Raw genomic sequence first — 25,157 nt, forward strand, 5'->3', positions numbered from 1 at the left:
AGAAGAATCCAGCACCAGTTGAAGGATAGAAAGAAATAACATTTATTTACATTATAGATACTACAGCAGCAACTCCCTTGCTGCTCACTCCTTTCTAGCTGGTTCCAAACTGGCCAGCTTTATTTGTACAGGGAGTCTACTAATGATTTCTCCGCCCCCTCATTGGGGAGGCTCATACTCCCAAAGGATTGTGGGATTGCCGTTAGTCTCCAGACAGTGGTAAGCAGGCAGGTTATAACACTTTTGCAGTTTACAGTCTTTTGCAGATTAACTCGAAACAACTTTTCTCTGGGATACATTTCTAGCATTGGTGGAAGATACTTGTTCCTGTTTTCAATAGTCAACCCTATTTAAAGAATAGAACAGTATTGAACGAGGCCACTCAGCCATTGACTCTGTGAGTTCTTTCAAAAAGAAATCCCGTTAGTCCCAATCCCCCACCCATTCCCTATATCCCTGCAATGTTTTTCTTCAACTATTTATCCAATTCCCTTTAGAAGGCTACTATTGAATTTGTCATCATCGAGTGTCCCTCAATGCGAGGATGGTGTTTATGGAGTCACAAATTTCTACCATGTGTTTTCATGTGACTGAACAGTTCCTTTCTCAATCCGTAGATCTTTGGACACATGCGGCAAGACATCCCATGAGGTAGTGGGTTCTGGAGTGAAAGCTTTGCTTTCTTTTCTATCCTTCTCTGCCTTTCTGCCTCATTAAGGTGTTGTGACTTCAAGGAGATCCCCCTCTTGTCAATGAAGCCACCCCACCCCTCTGAGAAATCCGTGGGCGGGAAAGGAGAATCCTAACGGCCAGAGAATTCCGACCTTGATTCTCTCCTTAGCTGCTACTCCCTTTTCCGTTCTGTTTTGCCTACCAACCATTGACTCCACTTGACCTGGGACAAATCCATTCTGACCACATTGAAATTTGTTTTTCCCAGTTAATCTTACTCTTGATTGTTCCTTGTCCTTTTCCGTAAACAACCTGAATCGTATTATGCAATAATGATCATGATTCGGTGGTGACCACACGGTTGCCTCCACAGAATGTTTCTGCAACAAGTTTCGTATTTATAATCATGTATTTTCCAAGCTGCTCAATGCTAGGAAAAACTTGACAAAGAGCGGTCAGCGATCAGGTATGTATGGCCTGCAACCAGGCCAGAAATGAAGGATGGTTAATTGACTGGCTCTATGAGAGAGGTGAAAGACGAGAACTGCTGCAGAGTACTCCGATGAGGTCTTTGATGTAGCAACATACAGGAGGATTAAAAAGGTATGCACACTAAGATGCTGGGTGCATTGGCTGGCCTACCAAATATCCTCCTGTCACTGTCAAGGAAGATGGAGGAGTCCAGTTCCAACTTGGCAAAATAAATGGTGCAGAACTTGCCCTGTCTGGTGGCTCTAAACCCTCTCGGGCAGCACAGTGGTTAGCATAGTTGCTTCACAGCTCCAGGGTCCCAGGTTTGATTTCCGGCTTGCGTCACTGTCTGTGCGGAGTCTACACGTTCTCCCCGTGTGTGCGTGGGTTTCCTCCGGGTGCTCAGGTTTCCTCCCACAGTCCAAAGATGTGCAGGTTAGGTGGATTGGCCATGATAAATTGCCCTTAGTGTCCAAAACATTTCGGTGGGGTTACAGGGATAGGGTGGAGGCTGATGTAGGGTGCTCTTTCCAAGAGCCGGTGCAGGCTCGATGGGCTGAATGGCCTCCTGCACTGTAAATTCTATGATTCTATGACACTCCTAATCCTGCACACTCAGAGGCACTGTTGCCCTATTTTGGTCTTTGTGGGCACAGGCCCCCACTTCACTGCCATCGCTGTGAAGATGAGGCAACACACTGGCAAATGCAGGAACTCACCAAATCATCTCAAACCACTTGAGTATTTTCAGACACTTTGCAGTAGAAAAAGGTCCAGAATCATTGGTCACAATAGTACTATTTCTGGGCCCATTTAGCAGCTTACTGTTTCTTTTCTCATGAGTAAACTTTCAGGCACTGCCCGTACACCCTTTGTCCAAATTTGGCATCTTGCCATTTCTTCTGCCAGTTGGACAAATCAATGTCCTCTGGTGAATGCAGGGAAGTGCTCCTGCATCCACCAACAATGTGCAGGCCACAAAGAAGCGCATTCTAACCCAGGGAAATGGATAGGCATCCATAAGGTTGCGAGGATGCTAGGCGACGAGTAGACAAGAACAGTATTTTTCAAACTTTTTTTTAACCAGGACCCACTTTTGGCAACCGGCTGACGTTCGCGACCTAGACTATGGCTCAATACAGACTACGAAAATAAAAACTATGACAATAATATTGCATTTATCATTCCAAATGGATAGAAATAAATACATCTCAATTTCTTCAAACTCTAAGCTGCTTTTCTGGCGAATTTCTGTAATCTGGAGAGATGTGCATGTACACAATAGAAGGCGATTATATCAACCTTTCCGGAATACACTGTTCACTAGCAGGACTCATCGGTAACTAGCAGGTCTGTCACAAAAATTACACAGAACCCAGTGCATTTACAGAATCAGCATTTGGTTCCACAAGTATCTCCAAAGTATAGAGTTAGCTAGAGAGATCAGATTCAAGCATCCTATTCCAAAACAGAGTATGGCTTGATTCTGCATCTAAACAGACCGCATTAACTGTCTCCCGCTCGCTCATACGATGCTGTTGATTCCTGGATCTGCTGATTGTAGTATTCCATCTCCACCTTCTGTCACCCATGCTTGTGACTTTGACCTCTCATCTATATTGGGAGTTGGACTATTCCCCTATGACCAATGTTCATCTGCATGATTTTTTGGGGCATCACAGAACATTTCTCCACCATCATCTGTTGCAGAGTCTGGACCATACTCTTCATTTGCGCTATGCTCAACCTGAGTTGCCTCCAGCATAAAGCCATGATGTGGAGATGCCGACATTGGACTGGGGTGAGCACAGTAAGAAGTCTTACAACACCAGGTTAAAGTCCAACAGGTTTGTTTCAAATCCCTAGCTTTTGGAGCACTGCTCTGACCCACCTGAGGAAGGAGCAGTGCTCCGAAAGCTAGTGATTCGAAACAAACCTGTTGGACTTTAACCTGGTGTAAGACTTCTTACTGTCCAGCATAAAGTGACTGGTTTAGTCCTTTCACTAACACTTGCATGAGCTTCTGATTCTTCCAAAGTCCCATTGGCTAACTCTACCTGATGCTTCAGAATTTTGTCAGGTGTCTTGCATTGACAATATGCCGCCTATCTGCCCCTTGCTTCGGTGATGCTCGGATCAGTTCCCCCTCTCGTACACGATCACTACCGTCATCTTCTGAATTCAGCATGTGAAAGAATAGTAATTGCTTCAAGGCATGAAGGTTTGTTAGTGCAACCTCTGTTCAGGAACAGGAGAGTATTGAGACTGAAGACCGACGCTGGCTTGAACAGTGCAGCTCAGGCCATTTTCAATAAATATCCTGGTAGCAGCCAATGGGCACTCCTCCCAAGATCGGGACCACTGCATGAACGCAATGACCAATTGCCCTGCGACCCTTCCGATACCCGGCCATGATCCACCCACAGGTCACAACCCACACTCTGAAAAACCCTGGACTAAAAGACCGTACCAGCTCATGTTTTATGCCCCTTGCCTGACGTGTGGTGATCCTCAGGTTAAAGTCAGCTCTCCCCCTCAGAAGGGAAATCAGCATATGGTCGTCTGGGACTATAGTGTCTTTACTTTTTAGAAGATTATGCAACTGAGGTTCGTGAGAGTAGTTCTTTGCCAGTATAGGATTTATTCTTTAAATTTCTCTTATTTGGCAAGAAGTGACCATTCATTCAGGAGCTTGAAGGTTTCAATTGAAAGCTGGTCTAATCCAAAATGGGTGATGTAATGCTGTTTGGCAAGTTCACTCAGCAACCATATCGAGCCTTTAATGTGACCAAAAGCACTGGAGATACAACTAAAGAGATGAGGAAAAGGTTTTCACGAGTTGTCAAGATCTGGAACACTGATTAAATTCAGAATTTTTAAAGGGATTTGGACAGTTACAGGATTAAGGACTGAAAGTGGGATGTGAGACTAAGCATGACTGAACTTTTAAAGAGCCAATAATGCTACAAGGGGCATATGCATCTGTGCTATACATTTCGAAGGCCAGAGCTTTATGCTCCCCACCAGCAGGTTTTTAGGTGGTGGAGGAGCATAAAATTGAAGCGACGGAATTCCCACCAGGTTCCTGTCTGCCCAGAACACACAGCTATTTTACACTGGGGTGGGCAAGGGCTTGGATGGGAAGACCGTCCTTGCCCCGTTTCCACCCAGCCTCAATTTTAGACTGGCAGGAGGATTGAACCTCCTTGGGGGAAGCCAATAATAACAATAAGCCCAGAAACACAGATGTAATTAAGTAATTGTTTTGCTTTCATCAGCCTAGTTAACATGTCAGCCTTGACTATCATAAAATCTACAGTGCAGAAAGAGACCATTTGGCCCATCGAGTCTGCACCGACCCTTGGAAAGCACCCTACTTTACTTAAGCCCACGCATCCACCCTATCTCAGTAACCCCACCTACCCTTTGGACACTAAGGAGCAATTTAGCATGGCCAAGGAAATCATAGAATCTACAGTGCCGAAGGGAAACCAGGGACTAATGGATTTAACCTAGAGACTTAAGCACTGTCAAAAGTCCATCTTTCTAATGAGACATCAAGACAAGTCCTGTCTTCCCTCAGATGGACGTAAATGATTCCATGCTATTTTTTCAAAGAACAGAGAAATTATCCCATTGTCCTGACCAATATATACTCTTCAATATGATTTGGCAAGAAGTGGTCATTCATTCAGGAGCTTGAATTGTTCAATTGTAGGCCCTTGAGTAATATAGTCCTTGGAGTAAAAAGGTTGGACAAGCCTGCTTAAAGTCTACCATTTATTTCTCTTTACATTGTGGTAGTAATAACTTTTAGCCTTCCTGTCAAGCAAGAAAATATATATTTTTATTGAAAATGTTTTCATTTATATCAGTATAATATAAAACAAATGCTTCAGATTAGAACATAAAAAGAACGCAGTCAACTAAGAACACATCCAAACCTAACCTCCCAACAATAAACTAAAACCCCCCTTAACAACTGATAGTGACTAACCTCTGAAAAAGGAAATGAATGAAATGAAATGAAAATCGCTTATTGTCACGAGTAGGCTTCAAATGAAGTTACTGTGAAAAGCCCCTAGTCGCCACATTCCAGCGCCTGTTCGGGGAGGCCGGTACGGGAATCGAACCGTGCTGCTGGCCTGCTTAGTCTGCTTTAAAAGCCAGCGATTTAGCCTGGTGAGCTAAACCAGCCCCTCAGGTAAAACTCCTCTACCGACCTCCTAATGCTGCACTTGACCTTCTCCAAACAACAATATTTAACAGCCGTGTGCATTGGCTGACAATTACCGAACCTTAACGAAACCTGTCTGGTCTTCTGCGATCACCTCTGGCAAGCAGGTCTCCAATTGCAGCGCCAACACCCCTACAAGGAATTTAGTTTTCACGTTCAAAAGGGACATGGGTCGATATAACCCACAGTTTATAGGGTCCTTGTCCTTCAGGATCAGAGAAGTAGAAGCCTGTGTTTTTTTTTTATAAATGTTTTTTTATTGGGTTTTTGAACAAAGTATATTTACCGTTATGTACACAGGATAGAACATAGAACAGTACAGCACAGTACAGGCCCTTTGGCCCACGATGTTGTGCTGACCACAGATCCTAATCTAAGATCAACCTAACCTACACCCCTTCAATTTACTGCTGTCCATGTGCCTGTCCAAGAGTAGCTTATATGTCCCTAATGACTCTGACTCCACCACCTCCGTTGGCAGTGCATTCCACGCACCCACCACTCTCTGTGTAAAGAACCTACCTCTGACGTCTCCCCGTACCTTCCTCCAATCACCTTAAAATTATGCCCCCTCATGATAAGAGACTGTGGTGAATGTAATATATGTTAATATATATGTTAATTCACACTGTTGTTGTAAGCGCAGTAGCGCTGTCCTACCACTAGGGGAGTAGCGCTAGGAGCACTTAGGAACTTGTACTGGGCTCCACCCTTGGTTCCGCCCACGCCTCCTCCCCCTAGTGCAGCTGTATAAGTACCCGTGTCCAGAGTCAGCCTGGGTTCATCGACAGGTAACAGGCTGGCTCTGAAGTAAGTCGATTAAAGCCTAGATTCACATCGGAAACACGTGTCTGGTGAATTGATGGTTCCATGAATTTAATCGACTTAAGAACAGTAAAGATCGATTATGGAATCGGTCCTCAAGCCTGGACGCCTGGAACTCGACCCGCAGGATGCAGAGGCTAAAGAAATCTTCTCCCACTGGATACGGTGCTTCAAGGCCTACCTGGCAGAAGCGAGCACAGCCGAAACTACAGAGGATCAGAAGCTAAGTCTACTGCACGCGAGGGTGAGCCACAGAATCTCGACGCAACTAAACTCGGCCAGTTCATATACTGCGGCGCTAGCAGTTCTCGAAAAAATGTATGTAAGGCCCATTAATGAAGTTTACTCTCGCCATGTGTTCGCCATGTGTTCACGATTCACCGTCAGCGGCCTACGGAATCACTCACCGAATTCCTAAGAGAACTTAACAATTTGTCCAATGACTGTAATTACCAAGCGGTTACCGCGGCTGAACACTGGGAATTGGCGGTACGCGATGTTTTTGTAGCGGGCCTCAGGTCTATCTATGTGTGCCAACGACTGCTGGAAAAGGGGGCCCAGGACTTAGAAACGACTGTGGAAGTTGCGGCCACGATGGAGGTCTCCTTCCGCAGCCTTAACTCGTTCCCCGCGGACCCCGTGAGCCAAACATGGGCCCCCGACCAGCAACTCCCCCAGGCCTATGCCACGCGGCCGCCCAGCCACCATGCTGCCCCAGCCAGCCACCATGCTGCCCCAACCAGCCAGTATGCTGCCCCAGCCAGCCACTATGCTGCCCCAGCCAGCCACTATGCTGCCCCAGCCAGCCACTATGCTGCTCCAGCCTGCCATTTCTGTGGCCAGAATCAGCACCTGCGGCAGCACTGCCCGGCCCGCAACGCGACCTGCAGCAGCTGCGGCAAAAAGGGCATTACGCAAGAGTGTGCCTCGCTAAAAGGGCCCCAGCTTCCAACTCCCCAGCGACTCGCAGTAACCGCTCCCCTCACTCGCAGCCCCACGGGGCCCGAAACGCTGTGGCCTATGCCCCGACTCCGCCCCCTCCAGCCACGTGCGATCCATGGGGGCCGCCATCTTGGAAAACCTCCACCACGCACCTAGCCACGTGCGACTCATGGGGGCAGCCATCTTGGACGCAATCTTCCTCGCTGCCCGCCACGTGCGACTCATGGGGGCCGCCATCTTGGATGCCATCTTCCTCGCCGCCCGCCACGTGCGATCCACGGGCCCGATCGGCATCTCTGCACTCGGACAACTCAGCGGAGGAATTCGAACTAAACTATGAACTCAGAGGGCAGTCATCACGGGGCCACTCCAGCACAGCTGATCGAGCCGCCGACTACCCGCAACTCAGCGTGGTCACCCTGGACCAATCACGACCAAAGAATCTACGAAACTCGATGGCAGAGGTCCATATCAACGCGTACAAAACGCCATGTCTCTTCGACTCCGGGAGCACGGAGAGCTTCATACATCCAGACCTGGTAAGACGCTGTTCGCTCCCCGTTTTCCCCGTGCAGCAAACTATCTCACTCGCTTCAGGCTTCCACTCGGTCCAGATCCAGGGGCGCACCGCCGCGACACTCACAATCCAAGGCGCTAGTTACTCGAAGTTCAAACTCTACGTTTTGCCCGAACTCTGTGCGCCACTCTTATTAGGCCTAGACTTCCAATGCAACCTCAAGAGCCTCACCCTCAGCTTCGGAGGGCCCCTGCCCCCACTCATGATCTGCAGCCTCGCTACACTGCGAATTCCCCCCCTCCTCTCTTTGCCAATCTCACTAAGGACTGTAAACCCGTAGCCACTCGTAGCAGGTGGTATAGCCTGCAGGATAGGGTATTTGTCAGAGCAGAGGTCCGAAGGCTACTCAGTGAGGGGGTTATAGAGGCCAGCAATAGTCCCTGGAGAGCTCAGGTGGTGGTCGTTAAGACCGGGGAAAAATTCCGTATGGTGGTCGACTACAGTCAGACTATAAATAGATTTACGCTCCTCGACGCGTATCCCCATCCCAGGATTGCAGACATGGTAAACCAGATCGCCCAGTACCGGCTCTTTTCCATTGTGGATCTGAAGTCTGCATACCACCAGCTCCCAATCCGCCCGGAGGACCGCCACTATACGGCATTCAAGGCCGATGGCCGCCTCTTCCATTTCCTCCGGGGCCCTTTCGGCGTCACCAATGGGGTCTCGGTGTTCCAACGAGCAATGGACCGAATGGTAGACCAGTACGGGCTGCGGACCACGTTTCCGTACTTGGACAATGTCACCATCTGCGGCTATGACCAGCAGGACCACGACGCCAACCTCCACCGTTTTCTCCAGACGGCACAGAAACTGAATCTCACGTACAACAAGGAGAAATGCGTTTTCCGCACATCCAGACTAGCCATCCTCGGCTATGTCGTGGAAAACGGAGTCCTGGGCCCCGACCCGGACCGTATGCGCCCCCTCTTAGAACTCTCTCCCCCTCATTGTCCCAAGGCCCTCAAACGGTGCTCGGGATTTTTTTCCTACAACGCCCAGTGGGTCCCTCAATATGCGGACAAAGCCCGCCCACTCTTTATGACCACACGATTTCCCCTGTCAGCCGAGGCACGCCAGGCCTTCGACGGCATCAAGGAGGACATCGCCAAAGCGGCCATGCGGGCGGTGGATGAATCCACCCCATTTCAGGTAGAGAGCGACGCCTCAGAGGTAGCTCTTGCAGCCACGTTAAATCAGGCAGGGAGACCAGTTGCATTTTTCTCCCGTACCCTATCTGCTTCAGAACTCCGACACTCTTCAGTCGAGAAAGAAGCACAAGCCATTGTGGAGGCTATCCGTCACTGGAGGCACTACCTCGCAGGTAGGAGGTTCACCCTCATCACCGACCAAAGATCGGTTGCCTTCATGTTCGACAACTCGCAAAGGGGCAAAATAAAAAACGATAAAATTCTGAGGTGGAGGATCGAACTCTCCACCTATAATTACGATATCAAATATTGACCCGGGAAGCTCAACGAGCCTCCGGATGCCCTATCCCGCGGGACATGCGCCAGCGCGCAGATCGACTGATTAAAAAGCATCCACAATGACCTCTGCCACCCGGGGTTCACCCGGCTCGCCCACTACATTAGGGCCCGAAACCTGCCTTTCTCCAACGAGGAGGTAAAAGCGGTCACCAGGGACTGCCCGATCTGTGCGGAGTGCAAACCGCACTTCTATAGACCAGACAGGGCCCACCTGGTCAAGGCTTCGAGGCCCTTTGAACGCCTCGCGATTGATTTCAAAGGGCCACTCCCCTCAACTAACAAGAACGTTTACTTTTTAAACGTCGTAGACGAGTTCTCCCGTTTCCCATTCGCTATCCCGTGCCACGACATGACCTCCCACACAGTCATTAGGGCCCTGCATAGCATCTTCACCCTGTTTGGTTTCCCCAGCTACGTACACAGCGACCGGGGTTCGTCCTTCATGAGCAACGAGCTGCGTCAGTACCTGCTCGAAAAGGGCATTGCCTCGAGCAGGACTACCAGCTACAACCCCAGGGGGAACGGGCAGGTGGAAAGGGAGAACACAACGGTCTGGAAGACCATCCTACTGACCCTCCGGTTTAGAAAGCTCCAAGTCTCCCAGTGGCAGGAAGTCCTCCCAGACACGCTCCACGCTATTAGGTCCATTTTGTGTACGGCGACCAACCAGACCACTCACGAGAGGCTCTTCATTTTTTCCAGGGGCACTACCACGAGGGTCTCACTTCCGGCATGGCTGAGGACACCGGGCCCCGTACTCCTGAGGAAACACGTCAGGGCGCACAAAACCGACCCCCTTGTTGAGAAGGTGCGCCTGCTCCACTCCAACCCCCAGTACGCATTCGTCGAGTTCCGTGACGGCCGTCAGGACACTGTATCCCTCCGGGATCTGGCACCCGCCGGATCCAGCGCCCCCCCTACCACCACAGAAGGATCTCTCACCCTACACCCCATGCTACCTCCCCCTTGCGCTCCCGAGCCCACAAGCTCGCTCCACCAGTTCCGCGCCCCCGCGCCGGCCAGCCCCCAGCGCCCCCAGTCCCCGGTCGAACCAGGAGAGTATGAAGCTCGGATACAACCCTCCCTGGAGTCCCCATCGTACCCCAGCACACCATACCCATCCAGCCACTGCAAGAGGCTGCAACCCCGGTGCTCCGCAGATCTCAGCGGACAATTCGACCGCCGGACAGACTGACTTTGTAGACTAGATCACCACCCCCGCCAGACTTGATTTTTTTGAAGGGGGTGAATGTGGTGAATGTAATATATGTTAATTCACACTGTTGTAATATATGTTAATTCACACTGTTGTTGTAAGCGCAGTAGCGCTGTCCTACCACTAGGGGGAGTAGCGCTGGGAGCACTTAGGAACTTGTACTGGGCTCCACCCTTGGTTCCGCCCATGACTCCTCCCCCTAGTGCAGTTGTATAAGTACCCGTGTCCAGAGTCAGCCTGGGTCACACGAGTTCATCGACAGGTAACAGGCTGGCTCTGAAGTAAGTCGATTAAAGCCTAGATTCACATCGGAAACATGTGTCTGGTGAATTGATGGTTCCATCAGAGACATATATATATATATACACATATATAGAAGAAAAGGGCACACCCAAACATACCAAAGAAAAGAAAATAGTAAATAATAAAAAAAATACAGTAAAAAATAAAATAGAATAACTGGTAGGGTATTGTGCACCAGTTCAACAGCAGCAACTCTGTACACCTGGCAACGGCAGAGGCGGAGGTGAGCGTGAGACGGCAGCGAGGTCCGTCCAGAAGAAGCCTGTGTTAGTGTAATGGGCAACGAACTACGAGACAAGGAATCATTAAACATGTCCAATATTAACGGAATCAACTGACCCGCAAATGTCTTGTAGAACCCGACTGGAAATACATCAGAGCCATAGCTTTACCCATCTGCATTAACCCAATACCTTTCAAAATCTCCTCAGGACTCGACGGGGATTCCAACTCCTCCTGCCTTTCTCTCTCCGCCAATGGGAAGGACAATCCATCTAAAAACTCCGCCATGACCGAACTCTCCTCTGGGGTTCTGAGCTATAAAAATCCCCATAGAGTGCTTTGAAAGCCGCATTGACTTCAGACGGGACGTAAACCAAACTGCTACTCGAGTTCCCAATCTGTACAATCTCCTGGGAAGCTACCTCAGCTGGTGACTGGCTTTCTCCCCTTATTCATAGACTACCCCCTTTGAGCACTGCAGCTGACTCACCGTCTTACCTGGTGATAATTCAAATTGCATCTGCAGCTCTTTCCTGCTCGCAAGCAACTCTGTGGTGGTGTCAAGTGAGTACTGATGGTTCACCTTAAGGATGGGGTCCACCAGCCTCTGCCACTCCACCCTCAGCCCTTTCCATATGTGCTTTATAGGAAATTATCTCCCCTTAATAACTACCTTAAGGGTATCCTGGAGCGAAGAGGCTGAGATAGACTTGTTCTTGCTAAACTTTATATACTCCTCAATGGCGGAGGATATACGTTTTCAAAATCCTTTTGTCTGCTAACAGTGCAGTATCCAACCTCGAAGGCGGGCGCTGAGAGGGACCTGACTCTAGAACCAAGTCCACAAAGTTTAGAGCATGGTCTGAAATCACAATAGCCTAATACCCTGCCCTCTTCACCCAGGGGAGGAGACCTACCCATCAGAAAAATGCAAATATGAGTAAACATGATGGACATGAGGAAAAAAAGAAAAATTCTGATCCCACAGGTTCAATAAACGCCACAGATCTGCCCCCCACCCTCCCATCTGCTCTAGTTTGACTAATTTGTCTTTGAGGATGTAACAAGCCGAGTGAATAATGGGAGTTCTGTAGATGTAGTGTATCTGGATTTCCAGAAGGTGCCTCACAAAAGCTTAATGTGCAAGGTAAGATCCCACAGGAATGGGGGAAATATATTAACTTGGATAAGGGCGGCACGGTGGCTCAGTGGTTAGCACTGCTGCCTATGGCGCTGAGGACCCGGGTTCGATCCCGGCTCTGGGTCACTGTCCGTGTGGAGTTTGCACGTTCTCCCGGTGTCTGCGTGGGTCTCACCCCCACAATCCAAAGATATGCAGGGTAGGTGGATTGGCCACGCTAAGTTGCCCCTTAATTGGAAAAAAAAAGTAATTGTGTTGGGTACTCTAAAAATTATTTTAAAAAGCTTGGGTAGAGGTTGGCTAACCAACAGAAAGTTGAGAGTGGGGATAAATGGGCCTTTTTCTGGTTGACAAGCTATAACTAGTGGTGTGCTACAGAGTTCGATCCTCAGACCAAACTATTTACAATCTATATTAATGACTTGGATGCAGGGATAGAATGTACTGTAGCCAAATTCACAGATGGCACTAAAATAGGTGGGAAAGAAATTTACCCGAGGGAATAAGAAATTTACAAATGGATATGGAAACCTTAGGTGAGTGGGGAAAAAAATTGGCAGATGGAATTTAATGTGGATAAGTGTGAGATAGTACAGTTTGGTCAGAGGAATAAAACTTCTTATCTAAATGGAAAGAAACGTCAAAATGCTTTGGTGCAAAGGGATCTGGGTGTCCTCGAGCATGAATCCCAGAAAGTTAGCATGTAGAGTCAACAGGTAATATTGAAGGCAAATGGAATTTTTGCATTCAATGCCAATGGAATAGAGTAGGGAAGTGCTGTTGCAACTGTACAGGGCATTGGTGAGACTGCATCCAGAGTACTGTGCAGTTTTAATCCACTTACTTCAGGAAGGACGTAAATTAATTTGAGGCGGTTCAGAGAAGGTTCGCTAGATTAATTCCAGGAAAGACGGATTTGTTTTATGAAGCGAGATTGAGCAGTTTAAGCCTATGCCTGCTGGAGTTTAGGAGATCCAGGGGAGATCTAATTGAGGCAAATCAGATGCCAAAGGGGATTGACAGGGTAGACATATAACGGATGTTTCCCCTTGTTGGACATTCTAGAAGTAGAGGCCATTGTTTTAGGCTAAGGGTGGCAGATTTAAAAGAAATGAGGAGTAATTACTTCACTCAAAGGGTCATGAAACAGTGGAATTCTTTACCCAGAGTGCATTGGATGCCGAAACACTGAACAAGTTTAAGGAGGAAATAGGTTTTTAATTAGTAGTGGGATAAAGGATTATGGGAAGTAGGCAGGAAGGTGGAGATGAGGCCTAAATGAGATCGGCCATGATCGTACTGAATGGCGGAGCAGGCTTGAGGGGCTGAATTGCCAACTCCTGCTCCTAGAAACATAGAACATAAGCGCAGGAGTAGGCTATTCGGCCCTTCAAGCCTGCACCACCGTTCAATATGTTCATGGCTGGTCATGCAAATTCAGTATCCCACACCTGCTTTCTCTCCATACCCTTTTAGGCGCAAGGGCTACGTCTAGCCCCCTCTTGAATATATCCAACAAACTGGCCCCAACACCTTTCTGTGGTACAGAATTCCACAACTCTCTGAGAGAAGATGTTCTTCCTAATCTCAGTCCTGAATGGCTTCCTCCTTATTCTTAGGCTGTAAGCCCTTAGTTCTGGACGTCCCCAACATCGGGAACATTCTTCCCGTCTCTAGCCTGTCCAGTCTCATCAGGATTTTATATGTTTCTATGTGATTCTCACTCTTCTAAACGCCAGTGAGTAAAAGCCTAGTTGATCCAGTCTTTCTTCATATGTCAGTCCTGCCATCCCAGGAATTAGTCTAGTGAACCTTCGCTGGACCCCTGAATAGCAAGAATGCCCTTCCTCAAACTAGGATACCAAAACTGCACACAATACTCGAGGTGTGGCTTCAGCAACGCCCTGTACAACTGCGGCAAGACATCCCTACTCCTATAATCCAATCCTCTCGCTATGAAGGCCAGCATGCCATTAGCTTTCATCATCGCCCTCTGTACCTGCATGCCAACCTTCAGCAACTGTTCCACCATGACACCCAGGCCTCGTTGCAATTCCCTCTTTCCTAAACTGCCACCATTCAGATAATAATCTGCCTTCCTGTTTTTGTCAACAAAGTGGATAACCTCACATTTACCCACATTATATTGCACTAGTCCTTATGGTCAGACTGGTCTTGTATACCTTAAAATAGAACTCCAGTTCGGACCATTGCCAGTCATTTCCCAAGTTTTGCTTATTTTTCCTTCTCCTCTACTAACTTTGTCCCTTTAAGTGGTAGAAGTCACTTTAGGGGCAGCAGGGTAGCATGGTGGTTAGCATAAATGCTTCACAGCTCCAGGGTCCCAGGTTCGATTCCCGGCTGGGTCACTGTCTGTGTGGAGTCTGCACATCCTCCCCCTGTGTGCGTGGGTTTCCTCCGGGTGCTCCAGTTTCCTCCCACAGTCCAAAGATGTGCGGGTTAGGTGGATTGGCCATGCTAAAGGTTAAGGGGGGGTTGTTGGGTTACGGGTATAGGGTGGATACGTGGGTTTGAGTAGGGTGATCATGGCTCGGCACAACATTGAGGGCCGAAGGGCCTGTTCTGTGCTGTACTGTTCTATGTTCTATAAGTCACAGGTAGAAGATGCTGTCAAAGGAACCTTGGCAAGTTGCTGCAGTGCAAGTTTTACACGCTGCCTCTCATTTATTATCTATTTTCACATATCTCATCTTTGGAAACAAAGGGGCGGCACGGAGGCTAGCACTGCTGCCTCACAGCGCCACGGTCCCGGGTTCAATTCCAGCCTTGGGTGGCTGTCTCTGTGGAGGTTGCGCTTTCTCCCCGTGTCTAATAATCTTTATTGTCACAAGTAGGCTTACATTAACAGTGCAATGAAGTTACTGTGAAAAGCCCCAAGTCGCCAGATTCTGGTGCCTGTTCGGGTACATTGAGGGAGAATTCAGAATGTCCACATTACCTAAAGGCACGGTTTGGATTCTCCGTTCCACCGAGCCACACGTCAGGTTCACCCCGCCGGCGGGATGCTCCGTCACGCCGGCCGGTCAATGTGGTTTCCCATTGTGGGGCTGCCCCATACTGTCGTAAAACCGGAGCACCCCACCGGCGGAGAATCCAGCCCGTCTTTCGCGACTTGTGGGGGGAAACCAGAGCACCCGGAGGAAACCCACGCAAACACGGGGAGAACGTGCAGACCCCGCACAGACAGTGACCCAAGCCGGGAATCCAACCTGGGACCCTGGAGCTGAGCCAACAGTGCTAGCCACTGTGCTACCCGTACTGCCCGTGTGTGCGTGGGTTTCCTCCGGGTGCTCCGGCTTCCTCCCACAACCCAAAGATGTGTAAGTCAGGTGGGTTGGCCATGATAAATTGCCCTTTAGTTCACCAGGGTTATGGGTCTGGGTAGGGAGGGTGCTCTTTCCGAGGGTCGGTCCAGACTCGATGGGCCGAACGGCCTCCACCTGCGCTGAGGGGATTCTGTGAAGGAAATTGCGTGTGTTTTGATCTGACTCCTGTTCGGCCTGAAACCTGCCCGTTTCCCCAGCGCTGACACAGACACAGTGGACAGCTGGCTGCTGCTGCAGGGGGGAGGGCCGACCATGGCCACCCTGGAGTTGAGCCGGTGGCGGGCCGCTTTGCCGAGGGAAGGCTCATGGTCGGCCCGGCAGGCGGCGCAGTGCAGTGGAAATGGCCGCCGCGGTGTCGTCGGGCCGCCTGTGCGACAGTAACCCAGCAACACCGGGAGCGCAGTCTAGCAGGGTGAGTATGTGTGTGTGGGGCGGCTGGGGGAAAGGGTTTCCCCCCACCCCACCGGGGGCGTCTGTACACCCGCCGGGCTGGTTTTGACCTGGCTCCGGGCTGAGACGGAGAGAATTCTAATCAGCCAGCCGCCCGCCCGCAGCAAAGAGGCGGGTTGTTTTTGTGTTTCTCGCTCAGTGAACCCGCCTGCAAGTGATGCGCGCAGTGCAATTCCTGTATGGCCCATTCTCACCTGAAATAGAAAGGTGGAGCTTTGACAAAGAGTCATTTAGGCTGGAAACATTAGCTCCCTTCTCTCTCCAGACTTGCTGAGATTGCCCAGTGTTCTCTGTTTTTCCAGCATCCGCAGTAACTTGCTTTTATCTAAAATCTAAAGAACATACAGTGCAGAAGGAGGAGGCCATTCAGCCCATCGAGTCTGCACCGACCCACTTTAGCCCTCACTTCCTCCTAACCTTTTTGGTTACCAAGGGTAATTTAGCATGGCCAATCCACCTAACCTGCGCATCTTTGGACTGTGGGAGGAAACCGGAGCACCCGGAGGAAACCCACACAGACATGGGGAGAACGTGCAGACTCCACGCAGACAGTGACCCAGCGGGGAATCGAACCTGGGACCCTGGTGCTGTGAACCAACAGTGCTATCCACTTGCGCTGCATCAAAGGACTTGATTCCAGTTACCAGTTCTCCCAGTTAGTTTCTGGTGACATGATTAGCTCATCCTTTCGTTAAGTTAAATAGTAACACACCCTCCGGTGTTCTGGAACACAATTCATGATATGAGAGAATAACTTTCTCCCCCATTATTGTTCCACTCCTCTAATCCACTCGAGTTACTGCAGTAAAAAAGCAAAGAACAAAATACTGTGGATGCTAAAAGTCTGGAATGTATACAGGGATACTTAATGGGTCACAGCACCTGGGAAGAAGGACAACTGTATAACATATCTAAGGGACTAAAACAGTCTGAGTGCTATAAAGCAAAATGTAATGTGACCAAAGATTTTCTCAAGACACTCGTATTGAGTGTAAAAGTTCCAGCCAAACATTCTCTTATTTCATTTTGAATTTTTTTTGCTCTTCAGCTGTTGATCAGTTGGAGTCACAGGGCATCTGTTGAGTCACAGGGTAACATGGTCAAGTCCTACTCCAGGCCGTGAGCACAAATGCCAAGGCTGACACTCCAGTGCAGTACTGTGGGAGTGTTACATTGTATTATTATCAGACATGCTTGCATTCATCAACCGGGGCATTGAGTACAAGAGTTGGGAAATCATGCAGCAGCTATATAAAACCTTGGTCAGGCTGCATTTGGCGCATTACATGCAGTTCTGGTCACATCAGAAGGATGGGGAAGCTTTGGAGAGAGAGCAAAGAAGGTTCACCAGGATGTTGCCTGGTCTCGAGGGTGTTGGCCATGAGGAGAGATTGAATAAACTAGGATTGTTTTCACTGGAAGGTCAGAAGCTGAGGGGAGACCTGAAAGATGTCTAAGAGGCATAGACAGAGGGCTGGATTCTCCGCCAGCTGGATGCTCCGTATTGCCAGCAGCTCTGGGGTTTCCCGACGGCGTAGGGCTGCTCCACAACGGGAAACCCCATTGACCAGCTGGCGTGACGGAGCATCCCGCCAGCGGGGTGAAACAGAAATGTGGCGGGGTGGAGAATCCAGCCCAGGGTGTATAATCACCCTTTTTCCAAGGGTGGAAGTGTCAATTACAAGGGGGCACACGTTCAAGGTGAGAAGGGGAAAGTTTAAGGGAGATGTGCGGGGTTTTTCACGCAGAGAGTGGTGGGTGTCTGGAATGCGCTGCCAGAGGATGTGGTGGAAGCCGGCACATGAGCGACATTTAAGAGGCATCTGGATGGATACATGAATAGGGAGGAAATAGAGGGATACGGATCGAGTAAGGCAGAAGGTTTTTTTTAGTTAGGGCTTCATGATCGGCACAGGCTTGGCGGGGCAAAGAGCCTGTTCGTGTGCCGTAACCTTTCTTTGTTCTTTCTTTATGAGACATTAAACTGAGCGAATATAGACCCAATGTCACAATTCTAAGACGGTAGATGCACAAGATCCCATGGCACTATTTGAAGAAAAGCAGGGGAGTTATCCCTGATGCCTTAGCTAATTTCTATCCCTCAATTAACATCTCAAAAACATATTATGAAAGGAAATGAAAATCGCTTATTGTCACGAGTAGGCTTCAATGAAGTTACTGTGAAAAACCCCTAGTCGCCACATTCCGGCGCCTGTCCGGGGAGGCTGGTACGGGAATTGAACCGTGCTGCTGGCCTGCTTGGGCTGCTTTCAAAGCCAGCGATTTAGCTGAGTGAGCATTATCTGCCCATTATCACATTGCTGTTTGTGGGAGCTTGCTGTGTACAAATTAGCTGCCACATTTCCATCATTACAACTGTATGCACTTCATTGATTGTAAAGAGATTTGAGACATCCAGTCGTAATGCAAAGTATTATATAAATGAAAGGCTTTTTTTGTTTTACTCATCACGCTAGGAAGACACAGAGGAGACTTCAAATGATGATGCCATAAGCCAGCCTGCCAAGCGCCGACGTATGGGATCTGGGGATAGCTGTAAAAGCAGTGACACTACTCAGGACTTCAGGTACATACTCTGTTCTGTCTTAAATTTCCCCTTATTATCATATTAAGTGGTGAACAAACCCAGATATTGATGCTGTGGTAAATTAACCACACCAGTCGTCCACAGGAAATTGGGAACATATTACTTTTGCCAGTGTTATCTCCAAGTAATCTTGTTATAAGATTGCAACACACTCCCACACACTTGCACCATTGCCATTAGGGCAAGTCCTATTGAACTGAGCCTAGTAGAATTTCTGTTACTTAAACTGGAAAGATTGATCAGTACTGAAGATTTAAAAAATAATTTTTCCTCTCAGCTCCAGCTATTTTCCAGCAGAGATGTTGACAGAATATAAATGGCCAGCTGATGATACGGTGGAGTATTACATGCTTCAGGAACAAGTTAGTGAATATTTAGGTGTGACTTCATTCAAGCGTAAATATCCAGGTAGGGTTTTTGGGGTTTCAATTTGGAATGTAATGCCCAGACGTATTTAGGAATTGTATATAATAAGAACAAAACAAGCGTGAAAAACTCAGCCAGTCAGGCAGCATCTGTGCAGAGAAACAGTGCAAATGTTTCAGGTCGCAAACTTTCACCATAACCGAGGAACGGGTTTTAATTCATCTTCGTCTTATTTCTTTCTTTATCCCATCCTGTTGCATGCAGGTCTTTTTTATGTAGCTCTTCCAGGGCCGGCCCAAGGTACCGGCAACTTGGGCAGTCGCTCGGGGCGCCATGTGTTAGGGGGCGCCAGAGACTCGGGTCCCGCGCATGCGCAGTTGGGCCGGTGCCAACCAGCGCATGCGCGGTGGCCGCCCTCCCCAGGGCGGCCCCCTCCGCCCGCCCCTCCCTCCGTCCGCCCCGCCTCGGTCCCGCCCCCCCTCCCGCCTCGCCCCCCCCCCCCCCCCCCCCCGCCCCGCCCTCGCCCTCGCCCCCCCCCCCCCCCCCCCCCCCCCCCCCAAGGGCGCTGAAGTTCAGCTTGCCCGGGGCGCCAGCAACCCTAGGGCCGGCGCTGAGCTCTTCACACCTCATTTGGACACGGCCTTCGTTTTATTAGTATAGCCATTGCCACTCTTTTTTTTATAATCCTTATTAGTGTCACGAGTAGGCTTACATTGACACTGCAATGAAGTTACTGCGAAAAGCCCCTCGTCGCCACATTCCGGCGCCTGTTCGGGTACACGGAGGGAGAATTCAGAATGTCCAATTCACCGAACAGCACGTCTTTCAAGACTTGTGCGTGGAGTCCGAGGAGATAGGAGAGGCACTAAATGAATATTTTTCGTCAGTATTCACACAGGAAAAAGACAATGTTGTCGAGAATACTGAGATACAGGCTACTAGACTAGATGGGATTTAGGTTCATAAGGAGGAGGTGTTAGCAATTCTGGAAAGTGTGAAAATAGGTAAGTCCCCTGGGCCGGATGGGATTTATCCTAGGATTCTCTGGGAAGCTAGGGAGGAGATTGCAGAGCCTTTGGCTTTGATCTTTATGTCGTCATTGTCTATAGGAATAGTGCCAGAAGGATAAGCAAACGTTGTCCCCTTGTTCAAGAAGGGAGTAGCGACAACCCCGGCAACTATAGATTATAAGAGATAGGATTTATAATCATCTGGAACGGAATAATTTGATTAGGGATAGTCAACACGGTTTTGTGAAGGGTAGGTCGTACCTCACAAACCTTATTGAGTTATTTGAGGAGGTGACCAAACAGGTGGACGAGGGTAAAGCAGTTGATGTGGTGTATATGGATTTCAGTAAAGCGTTTGATAAGGTACCCCACGGTAGGCTATTGCAGAAAATACGGAGACATTGGATTAAGGGTGATTTAGCAGTTTGGATCAGACATTGGCTAGCTGATAGAAGACAAAGGGTGGTGGTTGATGGGAAATGTTCAGCCTGGAATTCAGTTACTAGTGGTGTACCACAAGGATCTGTTTTGGGGCCACTACTGTTTGTTATTTTTATAAATGACCTGGAGGAGGCCGTAGAAGGATGGGTGAGTAAATTTGCAGATGACACTAAAGTCGGTGGAGTTGTGGACAGTGCGGAAGGATGTTGCAGGTTACAGAGGGACATAGATAGGCTGCAGAGCTGGGCTGAGAAGTGGCAAATGGAGTTTAATGCAGAAAAGTGTGAGGTGATTCATTTTGGAAGGAGTAACAGGAATAGAGTACTGGGCTAATGGTAAGATTCTTGGTAGTGTGGATGAGCAGAGAGATCTCGGTGTCCATGTACATAGATCCCTGAAAGTTGCCACCCAGGTTGATAGGGTTGTTAAGAAGGCGTATGGTGTGTTAGCTTTTATTGGTAGAGGGATTGAGTTTCGGAACCATGAGGTCAGGTTGCAGCTGTACAGAACTCTGGTGCGGCCGCATTTGGAGTATTGCATGCCGTTCTCGTCGACGCGTTATAGGAAGGATGTGGAAGCATTGGAAAGGGTGCAGAGGAGATGTTGCCTGCTATGGAGGGAAGATCTTATGAGGAAAGGCTGAGGGACTTGAGGGTGTTTTCATTAGAGAGAAGAAGGTTAAGAGGTGATTTAATAGAGGCATACAAGATGATCAAAGGATTAGATAGGGTGGACAGTGAGAACCTTTTTCCTCGGATGGTGATGGCTATCACGAGGGGACATAGCTTTAAATTGAGGGGAGATAGATATAGGACAGATGTCAGAGGTAGGTTCTTTACTCAGAGAGTAGTAAGAGTGTGGAATGCCCTGCCTGCAACAGTAGTGGACTCGCCAATATTAAGGGCATTTAAATAGTCATTGGATAAACATAATGGAATAGTGTAGATGGGCTTTAGATTGGTTTCACAGGTTGGCGCAACATCGAGGGCCGAAGGGCCTGTACTGCGCTGCAATGTTCTATGAAACCGGAGCACCCGGAGGAAACCCTTGCAGACACGGGGCGAACGTGCAGACTCCGCACAGACAGTGATCCAAGCCGAGAATCCCTATTGCGCCATGAAATATTTTGTTATTTAATCTTCCCTGCCCTCCATCCTATCACAAACCTTTCCTTTGTCCTTCCTGCCTCCCTCCACCCATTCTCTACACCCCACCCCCCAAAACTTTCCACTGGCTCAAAACCTATTACATTTCCATCTTTCTTCAGTTCTGATGAAAGGTGATCAACCTGAAACTTTAACTCTGTCTCCATAGATGCTGCCTGACCTCCTGAGTTTTTCCAGCTTTACTTGTTTTTTCAGAATTCCAGCGCCTGTAATATTTTGCTTTGTATCCTTGGTGTAGAAATTGTTTGGTTTGTGTGTTGAATTATAAACAGTCGTTTGGTACTACAAATCATGAGTATTGCTGATAAAAAGAGCAATGCTACCAAAGCTTGTCGTCTTGCTCTCAGTGGCATACCTCGCAAGTAAATCCCAACAGTACTGGCATTTATACTTCACAAGAAGAGTGCTGATGGTTGGCAAGTGGACTCTGATTGGTAGAGATGTTGCCATGGGGCATGCAGCATGGAACAGTTAACTGTTGCATAAATTGTTGTTCCCCCGTTACTGTTGGATATTTCTTGGGAGCTGTCCTGATGAATGCAAGGCGGAAAGCTTTGATGGCATTTCTCTTTTTTTCAGCAATTTTGAATTCACTTTTAAAGACCATGGCGTAATTGTGAATATACAGTAAATTTTATGCTTTGCATTTGGATCGGCAGACATGTAAGTTGCCATATCTGGCGTCACCATTCTGTAATACAGCCCTGTCTGTGCTGCACTCCTCTGCATTAGATGGAGCTTCATAATCTCTAGAAACTGTAATGTCCATACCTACAGCATCACTAATGCCCTCTGACAGAAACCCTTCTGTGCACAAATACACAGGAAGTCAATTGTGCCACGGATCCTCCTCTTGACTCTGAATACTTGTATGTCTTTTTGCCCCTTTGGAGCTGATGGATCACCTGTAGCTTGGACATTTCTCCAGTTAGACTTGACACCTCTAGCCTTTGAGATGTTTCTAAGAATTCTCCGTTATCAAAGCTGCAACCTCCTCTCCTGGGTGCCATTTATACTGTTAGAGATCCATCTTTGCATGGGTGTGAGACGACAGTTATTTTCAGTAAATCGCACCACTGCACCGATTTGGGTCAGGAACATGGGCTGCAACTCCTCGGGTCTCCCAGAGCATGAGGACCAACTTTACTGACACTGACTGAAGCCATGAGCTGTGTTCACGAGGATAGGGGAAGGGATGGGATGGGGGGACACTGTCGGCCTGATGCTGAGAGCCCACAAAAATGGTCTGCAACAAGTTAGATAAGGAATTGGGGAAGTTAGGAAAGTCTGCACTTGTGAGCCTGGGGTAGGAAAGGCACAAAGTATCCTTAAGGGACTTGGTGGAGCAGTCCTGCCACAAGGAACCTTTAAAACTAAAAAACGATGACTTACCTCAACCATATGTGGCCAGGATCCATGGTGCTGACAGTTTTTGCTGGCAGGTTTGAGCGCTTAGTCGGGTTTATGGTTAAAATGATCGTATTCCATTGATATAATTGCCCCGTATCTTTACCGTTTATATGAGGCCCTTACCCACTTGGATCTGTGGTGTTTCTTTGTCTGACTTCAGGCTTAGCTAAAATAGTGAGATGGGAATCCATTGTGAATGTGGCACAATCTCCACCCGCCCCTGCACCATCTTAACCCTGTCTCCCAGCCCGCACCATTCCCACTGGGACGGGCTGCCTGTATGTTACCGAGCCACTTAGTGTTGGCTGTTGCCATATGTCAACAGTCTGACTTCAGCTTACTTCAGTGTGAGTCTGAGTCAGATACTGAATGTTATAGCCCAGGAATCGAATACCAGACCCTAACACTCACAGTAATCCTTTTTGGCTTCTCTATAGTCTTGGTGAGGCATAAGGAGGAGTGCACCAGGACTGGTCTAACACATTTTGCTCTTGAGTTTTCAACTTTTCCAAAGTTGTTGAACTTGTTTTGCTGGATTTTACTGTTTGATGTGTTCTCTATTTTTATATCCAACACCCTACTTAACCTAAAAAAAAATTGATTTGTAAGAAGCATTAGATGTTGGTTAATTATTTTTGTTTTCTGTTGAGTACGACTCATTTAGCTGAATTACTGACTACAGGTATTTTCTGCCTGTGCTTGACTGATGGACAATATTGTGAGGAAGGTGTAGCTATTGAAGAGCTGCCATGTATTGATCGTTTAATTCCTTAAAACAAGTGAAACATGTTCTTTGCCAGATCTGGAACGACGTGATCTATCTCACAAAGAAAAACTATATCTGAGGGAGATGAATGTTATCACAGAAACCCAGTGCACTTTAGGTAAGCTGTCTTGCATTATAAAGTCACCCCACTGACCTTCTGTTTAACGTGTGTGGCTGAGATAGTTACTTAAATCAAATTAAATTTTATATTTTAATACATATGTATGAATGTAAACATTAAATCAAATTATCAATGTAGGGTGGTCATCAAGAAATCAAATGGGGGAATTCTGAAGAAAAGTTGTTAACCAGAGAGTGATGAGAATATGGAACTCGCTACCAAAGGGAGCAGTTGAGGGGAATAGTGTAGATGCATTTAAATCTGGATAAGCATGTGAGGTAGAAGGGAAGAGATGAGTATGTTGATAATTAGTTGAGGAAGGATTGAAGGAGATTGAGTGGAGCATGTGGTGTACGTACGTCCACAGTGCTGTTAGGGAGGGAGTTCAGGATGTTGCCCCAGCGATAGTTAAGGAGCAGCAATATATTTCAAGTCAGGGTGGTGAATGACTTGGAGGGGGAACCTCTAGGTGGTGGGGTTCCCAGGTATCTGCTGCTCTTGTCCTCAGTGGCAGTGGGTTTGGAAGGTGCTGCTTAAAAAGGTTTGGTGAGGTTCTGGAGTGCCTGTTGTAGATGGTACACACTGCAGCGACTGTGTGTTGGTGGTGGAGGAAGTAAATGTTTGTGGATGGATTGCCAATCTGCTTTATTCTGGATGGTGTCAAACATCCTGAGCATTTTTGGAACTGCACTCATCCAGGCAAGTGGAACTTGCTTCCCCAGGAGTTTACAATGAATAGTTGAGATGAAGGGCGGCATGGTGGCCCTGTGGTTAGCACTGCTGCCCCACGGCACCGAGCTCCCAGGTTGGATCCCGGCCCCGGTCATCGTCCGTGTGGAGTTTACATACTCTCCCCATGTCTGCTTGGGTCTCACCCCCACATCCCAGAAAGATGTGCAGGGTAGGTGAATTGGCCACGCTAAATTGTCCCTTAATTGGGGAAAAAAAGAATTGGATACTCTTTTTTAAAAAAAAAAAATTAAATTAATAGTTTAGATGCATTTAAGGGGAAACTAGACGAGCATTCGAGGGAGAAGGGAATAGATGATTACAATGGTAAATTTAGATGAGAAGAGATGGAAGGAGGCTCAAGTGAAGCATGAACACTGGCGTGGACTGGTTGGGCTGAATATGGCACCGAAACAGCCATATTTCGTGTAATCCTCTGATCTCCATAACTACTTGGAAGAAGGGAAATATTCCATCCTCTAGTCAATAGTAACTAGGAAGAATCACCAGTAAGCACACAGTTGAGGTTCAGGATGATTTACCTGCTGCACTCTACTCCTTCTCCTATTTTGGATGGCAGTATGTCAAGTGGGTGGCACGGTAGCACAGTGGTTAGCACTGTTGCTTCACATCGCAAGGGGCCCGGG

At 48.2% G+C, this 25,157-nt stretch overlaps 1 protein-coding gene across 1 annotated transcript in view; it reads left to right on the forward strand.

The window, feature by feature from the left end:
* Positions 1 to 15,701: 15,701 nt before the first annotated feature.
* Positions 15,702 to 25,157, forward strand: part of phf10 (PHD finger protein 10) — a 37,929-nt gene continuing 28,473 nt past the window's right edge. The window contains exons 1-4 of the mRNA XM_038815890.1: positions 15,702 to 15,855; positions 18,371 to 18,480; positions 18,779 to 18,909; positions 23,695 to 23,778. Coding sequence (XP_038671818.1) covers positions 15,784 to 15,855; positions 18,371 to 18,480; positions 18,779 to 18,909; positions 23,695 to 23,778 — 397 coding nt within the window. The 5' untranslated portion in view covers positions 15,702 to 15,783. The remainder of the gene's footprint in view (positions 15,856 to 18,370; positions 18,481 to 18,778; positions 18,910 to 23,694; positions 23,779 to 25,157) is intronic.

This window comes from Scyliorhinus canicula, chromosome 1 (genome assembly GCF_902713615.1).
Source record: "Scyliorhinus canicula chromosome 1, sScyCan1.1, whole genome shotgun sequence".
Classification (NCBI taxonomy): Eukaryota; Metazoa; Chordata; class Chondrichthyes; order Carcharhiniformes; family Scyliorhinidae; genus Scyliorhinus; species Scyliorhinus canicula.